The sequence below is a fragment of the Arachis ipaensis genome, chromosome B05, assembly GCF_000816755.2.
Source record: "Arachis ipaensis cultivar K30076 chromosome B05, Araip1.1, whole genome shotgun sequence".
Taxonomy (NCBI): Eukaryota; Viridiplantae; Streptophyta; class Magnoliopsida; order Fabales; family Fabaceae; genus Arachis; species Arachis ipaensis.
In genome coordinates, this window is record NC_029789.2 from 32,096,405 (window position 1) to 32,110,773 (window position 14,369).

The window sequence follows — 14,369 nt, forward strand, 5'->3', positions numbered from 1 at the left end:
GCTTTTGATACCATGAAAGAGATTAATCCCTTGCCTATTTCATTAGAATAATCTGTTTATATACACCATATAGAAGAGTATAATAGGGAACCTAATCAGGCTATAAATAAGGAAATTAAATATACACTTAACAAAGATGATATACAAAATCTGTCAGAATATATTTATCATATATTCTAAAACACATATATATGATGAATTTTATATGAATTAAATGGTCAAGGCATGGCATATTAGTTGATGAATGTTATTATGCTTGCATATCCTGTTTGCATACATAACCGGCCATTATGAAGCGTAGATTTTGATTTCTTTATTAATTATATATTTAGTAAATGAACGTATATTCAGTATGATTTTTGTTTTTTTATTTTCCTAACAATAAAAGAAAGTTTTTTACTGAAATTTTGAGATTTATTAATCACTAAAGTGATTAAATCTAAAAGTTTTAGCTAATTTCATATTTATGATTTTATGTCAATTATATATAAAATAGATGTTAAATAATAATTATTTATATGTTCATTGAAGTTCATTGTTACGAGACATTTAAAGATCATCCAAAGATTGATTAGTTGATCTTATAATTAATGAACATGATTCTAAGCATATATGTGTACTAGTACTAGTATTTAAATATCGAAAGATATTAAATATTTTTAGTTGGTGTATGTATCTTTGCTAAACAAAGTTACGTTTATTAGCATCAGTGTTATTATATATTGATATATCACCTAAAGAAGAATATTAATATACTTTGAATGTTTCTATGAATGCTCTTTGAATCTGATTAATGTGTTATCTTATGACTCAGTGTTAATATTAAGTATGTATTAATTGCAGCAATAATTCTTCCTATCACATTGCATTTGCATGCTACATCTGTTCCAATGTTCAATGGGCTGAATTTTTCTGATTGGTCTTAACAAGTCCAATTTCACCTTGGTGTATTCGATCTTTTTTTGGCACTTCAAGTTCAGAAACTTACTGCTATAACTGTTCTTAGTACCAACGAAGAAAAAGTTCATTATAAAGCTTGAAAAAAATTAAACAAGATTAGTCTTGTCTTCATGCAGATGAACATAGCAAATAGTATCAAGTCAGCTCTTCCCAAGACTGATAATGCTAAAGAATTTATGAAGCTTGTGGAAGAGCACTCCCAAATTACTGATAAGTCTCTGGTTGGGACATTAATGAGTACTTTGACCACTATGAAATTTGATTGTTCTCATATTATGCATGAGCATGTCATTGAAATGACAAATATTGAAGCAAGACTTAAGTCCTTGGGAATGGAGGTGGATGAAAATTTTCTTGTGCAATTCATTTTGAACTTATTACCGTCTGAGTATTGTCCTTTCCAAATGAACTATAATACCATGAAGGATAAATGGAATGTGCATGAGTTGCATAAATGTTATTTCAAGAGGAAACCAGACGTAAGAATTAAGGAAATCATTCCATCTATTACCTGAACCATTAAGGAGTTGGGAAAAAAGTTGAAATGAAGCATGGAAAGGGAAAGGGAAAAGGAACATTAAAGACTACTTATTCCTCTTCCAAAATCTAGAAGATAGTCAAGTGTCATTTCTGCAAGAAACTTAAATACTTCTAAAATAATTGTCCAAAGAGGAAGGTTTGGTTTGAAAAGAAAGATAACAAGTTTAATTGTGCTTCTGTATGTATTGAATCAAACTTAATTGAAGTTCCTCCTAATACATGGTGGATTGACTATGGAGGTACAACTCATGTTTCTAAATCGAACAAGGATTCTTTACAACCCGAACCATAAGGCCAAATGAAAAGTTTGTCTACATGGAAAATAAATATAAAGCTCCAGTAGAAGCTGTTAGGACTTATCGTTTGATTCTTGACACCGGACATCATTTATATTTGCTAGATACTTTTTATGTACTAAGCATTTCTGATGTTGCTAGATACTCTTTTAATTTCGATAATAGTTGTTTTAGTTTGTTTAAACACAGCTATATAATTGGATCTGACATACTTTCAAATGATTTGTATAAATTTAATCTTGATGATTTATATGTTGAATCACTTATGATTTTGCATCATAAAGTTGGCACTAAACATGGTTTAGTGAATGAACGTTCTGCTTACTTGTGGCATAAACATTTAAGTCATATTTTTAAAGAAAGAATGGACAGGTTGACAAAGAATGACATCCTTCCAAATTTGAATTTCATTGATCTTAATATATGTGTGGATTGCATTAAAGGAAAGCAAACAAAACATACAAAGAAATGAGCCACAAAAAATATCCAACTTTTTGAAAGTATACGCATTAATATATGTGGACCTTTTGATATAAACTCTTTCAATAAAGAAAAATATTTTATCACCTTTATTGGAAAATGTGATATATATGCTCAATACACAATATCAAGTACACCTCAACAAAATAGTGTATCAGAAAGGCAAAACCGTACTGTGATAGAAATGATTAGGACAACAATAACTACAAGACATATGGTAAATTGCGACAGTTAATTTTGGTAATAGAGGCGGTTTTAAATCGCTGCAAAATCGGATACTAGCGGTTATAGCAAGCGACGTGGTTTGTGGCACGGAGATTAGATTTTGCGGCGGTTTTTAGCAACCACTGGAATAACCACCGTTAATAAGATAATTGATTTTGCGGCGGTTGCAAAACCGCTGATATTTTCTTTTCTAACTTATAAAAAATTGCGACGGTTTTCGATGAATATCCAAGCAATACAAATATATCAGATTTTTAGTTGGGATATATGGAACCTATTTACAATTACAAGCATAATATGAGTCAACATAGAAAATAATAATAAATAAAAAGAAATACAATGATCATAAAATAACTTACAAGATATAATGATACTTTAGCCACTTTATCTGATCTTGTCATCTTAGTGATGAAGTTGTGTGAATTGCTAAGTTCAGAGGATATTGGAATTGAATTTTGATGGTGCATACATTTTCATAAATCATAATCCTTTATAATCTCTTCAACCTAACACCAAATTTTTAAAAGGGTAAAAGACAAATTCACTTGCAATATATACTGCGTATAAAAATTAATCAAGTCCTGATGCACCAAAAACATCGGACATCTAATCATCTAACCAAGATTGTATAATTTTTGGAATTCACCTTGGCTTGGGTTTTATAGTAGAAAGAAACATTAGAATTTGGTTATGTTTGAAATTGCCACTAAAGGCATAATTCATCATGGGGAGACTATGGTTTTTGCAAGCATTTGCCAATGTTAGCACACCAACAACATAAACACTAATAGACTCTATTTTGTTAGCTTCAAACCACTTCAAATTAAATGCACTAGTGAATAACCTTGTACACACAACAATACAAACAATCACATTTTTGGATTAAAGATCAAAGTCTACGTTAGAAATGAAGTTCTTCATATTCAAGTTTGCTTCAAATAGCATTGCTTTCACAAAATCATAAAAAAAGAAAAAGTATTCTAAAAAAGAGACAACTTAAAAAGAATACTTAAGCATGATAAGAAAAGTGGGATGCTTACACCAGCAACTTCTACAACTTCTTTATAGGACCAAATCTCCACCGCACCGGCAAAAATTCTCCCATGACTACTACTACACTTATACTTATGATCCTTTCAAATGCAACAAAAGTCACTTGTTGACAAATTCATAAAAGTAAGCTAATTCTAAAATCTAAAAAAGTAGAACCACCATGTTTGAGGAGTCATTATCATCATCCTCACTCGTATTTTTGTCCTCCCTCACAAATTAATAATTCTTAAATAAACATCAATGATTGCATTTAATGAGAAGAAAAATAAATAAGTATTTCATCAAACACCTGGAGTGCTTGAGAAATTGAAATAATTCAATTAAGAGAAACTACAACTCATTGAATGTTCTTACAGCAAATAGCAAAGCATTCCGAATATGAGAATAAAAAATAAATAAATGAATAAAAAGGGAAGAAGAAAGAGAACCAGAAAAAGAAAATGAGTGGAAAGGAGAAGAGATTGCGAAAATTGATAGAATGTTGACGGAGAGAGAAACGACATCGTTGGCAGAGGAGATGTGTTGACGGAAGACACCCTTTCTCTCTTGATCTTAGAAGCTTAGGTCGCGCCCAGAACGATCAAAGGGTAGTGTGTGGGTGGAGGATTGAATGGAGATTCGTTTGCGGGATTCGCAGGTAGAGGTGGACTGAACTGGTAGTAAGAAAGGGTGGTGCACGAAATTGTGATCTCCAGGCTCGAACAAATCCTGGTAATGGCTCCAGAGCTTGGTGCTCTGATCTTAATTCATAATTGTCACAACTTCGATAATATACATACGTGGCGAAGCAAGGAGATGGAACATTGGCAAAACTTGATATGATGAGAAAGGTGCAATTTTATACGCAAGGCAAAGGCAGAGAATCCTTGTAGGTTATCCATGTTTCAATCAAGGAGGGAGAGAATGGTTGGGGTTAACTTGCCGTGTCAATTTATCAGATTTTGTTGCGCACTTAAAAATATCAGGCTGAATCGCCCCAATTCTTCTATTTCACAGTGATTTGGTGAACCGCCACCAAATTATTGCCGCAATCCTCCGTGTGTGGTGTAGTGAATGAGTAATACATCTTTTCCTATAACATTGTAGATGTATGCTTTAAAAGCTGCTATGTATTTATTGAATAGGGTTCCTAGTAAGGCAGTTCCTAAAGCTCCTTGGGTTATGGACCAGAAAGAAACCTAGTTTAAGAAATCTACATGTTTGGGAATGTCAAGCAGAAATAAGAGTTTATAATCCACAAGAAAAGAAATTGGATACAAGAACATTCAGTGGGTATTTCATTGGTTATCCAAAAAAATCAAAATGGTATATATTGTATTGTCCTACTCATAGTATAAGAATAGTTGAAACTAAGAATGCACGATTCATTGAGAATAGTGAGATTAGTGGGAGTACAACTTCACAAAATGTAGAGATTAAGGAAGTAAGAATACAAGTTCCTTCAACTTGCATTTATACTTCTAGAGTTATTATTCCATATGTTATTGAGCCCAATAACAATCAACAGGAACAACACATTATTGATCCTGTTGTTTTTGGGCTAAATAACAATAAAGAGAAATAAGAACTTATTAATCTCATGGTTAATGAGGAGTCGATAATAGAACAACCACAAGAAATGGCATTAAGAAGGTCTCAAAGAGAAAGAAGATCTGTTATTTCTGATGATTATGTGGTGTATTTACAAGAGTCAGAAAATGGCTTGAGTGTTGCTAATGATTCAGTTTCTTTCTCACAAGCCATTAATGGTGATAATGTTGATAAATGGTTAGACGCCATGAAAGATAAGCTTAAATCAATGGAACAAAATAAAGTATGGGACCTTGTGAAATTACCTAAAGGATTCAAGAGAGTTGGGTGTAAATAGGTCTTTAAGACTAAGTGTGACTCTCATGGCAACCTTAAATGCTACAAGGCTCGTCTTCTTGGCAGAGATTTTACTCAAAATGATGGCATTGATTACAAAGAGACTTTTTCACTAGTTTTTAAAAAAGACTCTTTAAGAATTGTCTTGCCTTTAGTGGCTCATTATAATTTAGAGTTATACTAAATGAATGTAAAACCCATCTTTCTTGATGGGGATTTAGAGGAAGATATTTACATGGATCAACCAACGGGATTTTTGGTTAAAGGAAAAGAACACATGGTGTGTAAACTTAAGAAATCACCATATGAACTTAAATAAGCATCTCGCCAATAGTTTATCAAATTTAATAATACTATTTTGTCCCTTTGATTTAAAAAAAATACCGTTGATCTGTGTATATACTTGAAGGTTAGTGAGAGTAATTCATTGTTTTAGTTCTATATATTGATGATATTTTGCTTGCATCTAATGATCTTGGTCTATTAAGCAAGACTAAGAAATATCTCTCTCTAATAGCTTTGAAATGAAAGATATGGGTGAGGCAAGTTATGTGATTGGAATAGAAATATTTTGAGATAAATCACAAGGACTATAAGGATTATCTCAGAAATCATATATTAATAAAGGATTAGAGAGATTTAGAATGGCACAACGCTCGACATCACTCGTTCCAACTCAAAACGGGGGACAAGCTTAGTCTCATGCAACGTCCAAATAATGATTTGGAATGAAAATAGATGGAAGGAACTCCATATGCATCTGTTGTTGAGAGTATGATGTATGCTCAGACTTGCACAAGGCCAGACATTAGTTTTGCAGCTGGTATGCTTGGTAGATACCAAAGTAACTCAGGATTGGATCATTGGAAAGCTGTAAAAAAAGTTTTAAGGTATTTGCAAGGGACAGAAGAACACATACTTACTTATAGGAGATCTGATAACTTTGAAGTGATTGGATATTCAGATTTAAATTTTGTCGATTGCATAGATACAAGAAAATCTACGGTTGGTTTTTTGTATCTATTAGCTAGAGGAGCAATATCATGGAAGAGTGAGAATCGGTCAGTAATTGCTACTTCTACAATAGAAGCTGAATTTATGGCATGTTTTGAGGCCATGGTTCAAGCTAAGTAGTTGTGGAACTTCTTTCCAGTGCTTGGAATTATTGACAGTATTGCTTGGCCATTAAAAATTTATTGTGAAAACTCTGAGCAGTCTTCTTTTCTAAAAACGACAAGTATTCCAAAGGTGCGTGCTAAGCATATGGAATTAAACATTTATGAATCATGTTGAAAGGATTATTATTATTATTATTATTGAGTGATACTACGTGTACAAGTCTTTTTGTAACCAAGTCCAACTTTGTTGGTGCAAAGCCTAGTGGAAAAAAAAGCGTACATACGTTACTACTTCTTTTTCGCACTTTTTGCAGCACACAAATTTTTGTTGGAGAGCACAAAAATTTATTGATATAGCACACAAATTTTCGAAGCATAACACACAAAATTTTGCACATAACACACATTTATCAATATAGCATACAAATTTTTACGCATAGCACACATATTTTTGCATATAGTACACATATCTTTGCACATAACACAAATTTTTGCTGTGGATGTATTCTGTTAGTTGGGTGAGTCAATGTTCTGGATATGTAGTCCTCTAAAAATTTCTATGTTGCACATAAAAAATTTCATGCTATGCTACAAGATTTTTGTCTTCATGTGCCGTGCGTATTTCATTAGTTAAGTGTTAATGTTCAGAAAGCTTTTGTGTTGTATAATAAAATTTGTGTGTTGTGCACCAAAATTTATGTGTTGTGCATCAAAATTTTTGTACTCTAATTTTCTGAACATTTATAAGAGAAGAAGAAAATGAAGACGATGAGGACGATGATAATGATAATAAAAGAGGATGAGGAAAAAAAAAAGAGAAAAAATTAAACAACAACAACAACAACATCAAGAAGAAGAAGAAGAAGAGTGGTAGTGACAACGATGTGAAGAAGGAAGAAGGAACGTAAGAAGAAGAAGAAGCAGTGATGATCATTAAAGGAGAGAGAAGTGGCGCGCGAATAGGTTTTTATTTTTAAACAACTTGGTTAAACTTGGTTACTCAAAAGACTTGGTTTTTATTTTTGTTATGAGTTTATAGGATCAATGTATATTTAATAAAGTTTGTGTTGTATGAATATTGACATTTTGAGCTCAAATGAATTAATGTTTCTGTATTACCTGATTTTTCAATTTGTTGTATACATAATAGAATTAGAATAATTAGGTATTGTCTTACAATGAAGACATTATTGTTGGACTAATTATGTTATATACTTTCTGATTATGACTCATGTTAAAAATGTGGCTAACTTTGTAGTACATAGAAGGGACTATGTCAATTACATAACGTACAACCGCTATGACTCTTGTTAGTTCTATTTTTATCATGATAAATTAAACTATGTATGTAATTGCTTAGAAAGGTGTATTATGATAAATGTATTTCTTAAACCATTAATTGAAATAACGACACATGAGTCAAGTGATGTAAGAACCAGAAAATTTTAGCCGTTTAATTAGAATAAAATGATAATTTAATTGTGTGGAATAGGTTGAAAATTCTAAAAATATTAATTTGAAAATTTGATGGTGAGAATTGGAATCAGCAGATTTTTTCGAGTGAAAAAATATAATTTTCCGCGAAAAAATACGTAAAAATGCGTACCAGTAATTTAGCCGGTAATACTGGCTTAAGTTTGTCTGGTACTACTATGAGAAAATAAAAACTGCAGAAATGTTTAGGAAAGTATCTAGAATTGAAAACTGGTCACTTAGTCTAAACTTTTTAACCCGAAGTTAGGCAAACGAACCAAAAACGCAAACCGGTTGGATCAGACCTAAGTTGGGCCTAAAATCAACATATATATAAGCTTAATTGGAGGTATTCAGCCTCATTTTTCACTATTGGGGAAGGGATACACGCTCAAGTGAAGAGAGGGAAGAAGAAACCCCTTGTTCTATTATTCACTTCAACACTAAATCGATCATAACTTGCGTTCCCGAGCTCCAATTGGTGTGCCGTTTGCGACCACGCGAAACTCTCGACAAGCTCTTCGATTTCATTTGAACAAAGTGATAATTTCTTGCCTAGTTCTCTCTCCCATATAATTTTGCATTTTTGGCTATGGTGATTGAGTAGATTTTGTGATTTTGGTTATTTGGGTGATAATTTTGCATTGGATAATTGTTGGGTTTTGTCTCAATCCACAGTGGATAAGGTAAGAAAACTCTATACCCTTGTGATTTGTCATATATGTGAACCTTAGTGTTAATTTTTGGTAATATGTTAGAAACTAGTTTGAATTCTTGTTGATTGGAGTTGATTTGGTGAATTGGAGTATTTGGATTAAGCTTGGTGGTTGAGTTTTGGTGTTTCAAGCTTGGGAGAAATCGACCAAGGTAAGATTTCGGTTACCGCTAGATAATATATAATGTTGTGTAAAACTTAGGCTAGTGGCCTTTAAGATAGGATGAATTGCATGAATTGGTTTGTTTGAATGAGTTGATATATTCAGGTGCTGGAATGATGAACATGTGCATAAATGAGTATGTGATATTGCGTAGAAAATAAATTTTGTTGATTTAGTTATGGTTTGGTTAGTTTTTGGATTGAGAATTTTAGAAAATTTAAGGTTTTAAGTCTTTGGTAAAACTAAATTTTTAACCAACTTTGATGCACTGTAACTTGGCCCTCGGACCCCTAAATCTTGTGAAACTTGTTTTGAATAAAAAATTGGGTCCACGTAGTTTATGAAGTTTGAAGAACAGAAAAAAATGATGTTTAACGAAAAAGTTATGCGCGTTTGAAGTTTAGGTTTAAAAATAGAATTTCACAGAAGTTGCTGAAAAACCAGAAATTCTGGTATGTGTGCCCACACACATTATTGTGCAAACGCACAGACTAGAACGTGTCTGGAGACTCGTGCGTACGCACGAGGGGTACACGCACGCACACCCTAGAAAGTTTACAAGTTGTGCATATGCACACTATGAAGCGTATGCACACACTGGGAAAGTCGTCCGGTGCGTGCGTAGCATAGTATGATTCGTACGCACGATGTCCTGTTTTTGCACTAAAATCCTGTTTTTAACTGTTTGGCATTCCCAGCAAGCTTGTAAACCTTTGCAACCCCAGTTTAAGGTTCCCTAGCTAGTGTTTAGGCTTTGGGACAATAGAGAGAGTATTGGGTGAATTAAAAAGGTTATTTTCGGTCTGAATCTAGAGACGGTGACTTAGGTTTGGGAAGTTTTGTGGATGGATTAACTAGAGCGGATTGGCAGAGTGTTATATTGATGGTAATTGAGAAATAGATATGAATGATGAACTATGAAAGATTGAGATTGGTGAATATGATAAAGATAAACAGTGATCACTGAGATTTGAGCAACACATTATTGATATACTATGATTGGTAAGTCGCTATGCGCCTAGCAAGGATGGAGGTTGGATCCCGCTTGTCGAGGTTGCGGCGCCGACATAGGGGCTGTGGCAGTCTCCCACCTATGTTGAGATGTGAGAACTGAGATAGTCTCCCGCTCACATAACCTTTCCTGCCATAAGAGTGAACTCAGGCACTATAACCCGACAGAGTGAGCGGGGCACTATATCCTAGGGTTGAAAGTGAGCCGGGCACTATATCCCAAGGAGCGCACAAAGTGATCTGGGTACTATATCCGAGGGGTGCACAAAGTGAGCCGGGCACTATATCCCAGGGGCATGGCAGAAAGGCGACATCCAAAAGGATATGTCAAGTTGGCAGTTGAACTGACAAGTGATATCACAGCCAATAGGATAGACATCATGATATACATTCTCTATGTGTTTGCTTGCTTTGATTAATTGCATTATGCCTAAATGATTAACATGCCTAATTGCTAAATGAATTACTTGTTGTATATGAATCCTTCTTGTGTTTTACTTGTCTGCATTACTTGTATTTTGCTGGGGTTAAGGAGGTTCGATAGGCGGTGGCAATGGGATCGCGTGGAGTGTAGGTTGGTGAAGGTTGTGGAACAACGTGGTGTTTATTAGTTAGAAAATCCTTAAGTTTGGATAACCCTTTTGGCTTTAAAGTATACTTATCAGTTTTGAACCTTTATGCTCATGAGAAGTACTAGGATTGCCTTTGGCTTTCCAAAACCTTGTATCTTAAATCTACTGGGTACTGCTACCATATTGAGAACCCCCGATTCTCATACCATATTGCGAACGTGGTGACAGAGTGAGCGGAGGATGGTACAGCTTTTGTTTTGATTTACTTTTGTAGTCTCTCACTTTTGTATGTTTTGTTGCCTTAGAAGCTTGTATTTCAGAACCTTTAAGAGATAGGACATGGCTGTTTTTAAATTAAAACTCCAATGTATATTTTCTTTAACTAGCCGACCTAAACTCTGCAGGCCGTGACTATTTATCTTTTGGTTATTGTGTGTGTGTGTGTGTGTGTGTGTGTGTATAACTTGCTTATTGTTTATTTATTAGCTTGTATCTTGGAGCTTTGCACGGTGTTATGTATTTTGTTTACATCTCATGCTTTTCGGGCTTTTGGTTACCATGTGACTGCTTCACGCTTTTATCCGTCTTTGATCTTATATTCCTTTTATCGGGGTTTTAGTTATAATATTACCTTGCATATATACATTCATATATGTATAGTTTGAGATTTAGAACTGTCGTGAAATTTTGTCGTCATTTACTTTACGGCTAGAGGTATGACTTAGGGTGACAGGGTGTTACATTTAGTGGTATCAGAGCTGTTCGTTCTTGTGAGCCTGAGTGATGGACTGATTGTGCTTCATTTCATACTCTGGGTTGTTTTAATTTCGTGCTATTTAGGATATCTGCTTGATATACATAGCATGCTTGTTTTGTGAGTTCCTTTTTGGGATAATTGAAGCACTAAGCTTGAGGTATTGAGACTGATCACGTTGATATCGATTATTTGGTGTAGATAGGACCCTAAATGGTGACTCGTGGATGAGGTCGATCACGTGCTCAAAGAGAGAGTGAGGATAATCCACCAGCTAATAACCATGCCGAGTTTATGGCGGTGATGACCAATTTGGCTAACACTATGCAAGCGAGTGCTGCTACGATGACTCAGGCTATGGAGAGGATAGGACAACCAGCTAGAAATGGAAATGAAAGTGGAGAAGGGGTTGGGAACAACTTAGGTGGTATCCCGATGACACTAGCTGCTTTCTTGAAAGTTAAGCCTTTGACTTTCAACGGAACAACAAATCCCACTGAAGCAGACAACTGGTTCCAAGCTATGGAACATTCATTGCAAGCTCAGCATGTTCCGGATACCCAATTCGTGGAGTTTGCGGCATATCAGTTATTGGGTGATGCTTACTAGTGGCAAGAAGAGTGCCAATTACTACAACTACAGAATGTGGACATTCTGTGGGAGTTAGTTCAGGCTGCCTTCTACAAGAAGTATTTTCCAGAGTCGATGAGGGAGGTAAGGGAGTTGGAGCTCATGCAGTTGAAGTAGGGGTTCATGACCATAGCTAAGTACACTAGCAAGTTCGAGGAGTTTTGTAGGTTCTCTAGGATTTGTCAGGATGCTCCTGAGTCCTACGAAGGTTGAAAATGTATCAAGTATCAGGGAGGCCTAAGGGAGAACATCATGAGTGCTGTGGCTCCATTGGAGATTAGGCAATTTTCGGAATTGGTGAACAAGACGAGAGTTGTAGAGGAATGTGCCAAGAAGACAGCTTTAGCGAGAGATACTCGTGGTGGTACCAATAACAGAGGTCGTGGGAGGTATCTTCCACCAAGAGGCCAGAACTTCAAGAAGGGTGGACGTGCCCCTTTAGCGTCCTCATAGTCAAGGAAACTTCAAAAATGCTACCTATGACAAATTTCACTAGGCGAGAGGAAGAGGTTTATGTTTTAATTGCGGACTACCTGGACACATTGCTAAGGAATGCACTCGTGAGAGGAATCAAAATGCGGGTTGGAATCAGCAACAAGGCCGTGTATTTGGTGTATTTGGTGTGAATGCTAATGATGCGACTAGGTCGGATCTTTTGACGAGAGGTCAGTGTAAAATTGGTGAGAAGACATTAATTACATTGTATGACTCGGGCGCTTTACATTCATTTATTGCGTTTGATAAAGCTGTTAAACTGGGATTCAAAATTTCAGACTTAAACTTTAATGTGCATGTGCATACCCCACTTTAAACAATTATAACTAGGTTAGATTATAGACAAATACCTTTCCAAATAGAGGATAGACCCTTCGTTCATGACTTAATCTGTTTGTCTTTTGTTTGGTTGGAGATGATTTTGTGATTTGATTGGTTATCAAAGAACCGAGTGTTGTTAGATTGCTTCAAGCGATCAATTCGATTTATGTTGGAAGGAGAAGAATGAGCAATTGTAGCTGAGGGTTACTACTTGAACTCTGTAGTGGTGAATTGTAGTGGGGAAAAATGTCAAGGTTATATACTTTTAGCTACGAATGCGTCGGGTGATGAGCAAAAGTTAGACCGAATTCCTGTAGTTAATGAGTTTTCTAAAGTATTTCCTGAAGATATTCTTGAATTCCCACCTCAAAGAGAGATTGAATTTATGATAGAATTGATGTCGGGAGCAGGTCCAGTCTCGATTGCACCGTACAGGATGGCTTCGATAGAGCTGGCTAAACTAAAAACTCAGTTGGAAGAACTTCTGAATAAGAGGTTCATTCGACCGAGTGTGTCTCCGTGGGGAGCGCTAGTTTGATTGGTGAAAAAGAAAGATGGAGGAATGCGACTTTGTGTGGACTATCGACAGTTGAACAAGGTGACGGTGAAGAACAAGTACCCATTGCCGAGGATCAATGACTTAATGGATCAGTTGCAAGGAGCTGGAGTGTTCTCGAAGGTCAATTTGAGGTTAGGTTTTCACCAAATAAAGGTGAAAGAGGAGGATATTCTGAAGATTGCTTTCAGAACACATTATGGTCACTATGAATATGCAGTGATGTCCTTTGGGTTGAGAATGCACCCTCTGTGTTCATGGATTATATGAACAGAGTATTTCATCCCTTTTTGGATGAGTTTGTGGTGGTGTTCATAGATGACATCTTGATTTATTCAAAAACAATAAAAGAGTATGAGGAGCATCTGAGGATAGTGTTGCAAATCCTAAAGGAGAGGAAACTTTATGCGAAGTTATCAAAGTGTGCATTTTGGAAGGAGGAGATAAAGTTCTTAGGATATGTTGTGGGTAAAGGAGGAATGACAGTAGATCCTTAGAAGGTTGAGGCGGTGATGGAGAAGGGAAGACTGACGTCAACAACAGAGATTAGCAGCTTCTTGGGATTAGCTGGATACTATCGAAAGTTTATTCAGGAAGTTTAGCAAATCGTGTTGCCGATGACGAAGCTAACTCGGAAAGATGCACCGTTTGTTTGGACGTCAGAGTGCGAGGAAAGTTTCCAAATTTTGAAGGAGAAATTGACTTCAGCGCCAGTTTTAATCTTACCAGAACCACATGAACTATTTGAAGTTTATTGCGATACCTCGTTGAAAGGTTTGGGTTGTGTGTTAATGCAATACAAAAATATGGTAGCTCAAGCTTCACGTCAGCTAAGACCACATGAGGTGAATTATCCAACTCATGACTTGGAATTGGCAGTGGTTGTGTTTACGTTGAAGATTTGGAGGCACTATTTGTATGGAGTGAAGTTCAGAGTCTTTTCTGACTACAAGAGTCTCAGGTATATCTTTGATCAGGAAGAGCTCAATATGCACCAAAGGATGATGAAGTTACTGAAAGATTACGACTTTGAACTGAGTTATCACCTCGAGAAGACTAATGTTGTAGCAGATGCCTTGAGCAAGAAGTTGTTGACGGTTGCTTGGATGAGAATTAAAGAGGAAGAGTTGGTAAATAAGTT

General features: G+C 35.5%; 1 protein-coding gene across 1 annotated transcript; it reads left to right on the forward strand.

Moving 5' to 3' along the window:
• Nucleotides 12,109-13,210, forward strand: LOC107640429. Its single transcript, XM_016343952.1, has 2 exons — nt 12,109-12,245; nt 12,910-13,210. Exons 1-2 carry the CDS (start codon nt 12,109-12,111, stop codon nt 13,208-13,210), a joined length of 438 nt encoding a protein of 145 aa, XP_016199438.1.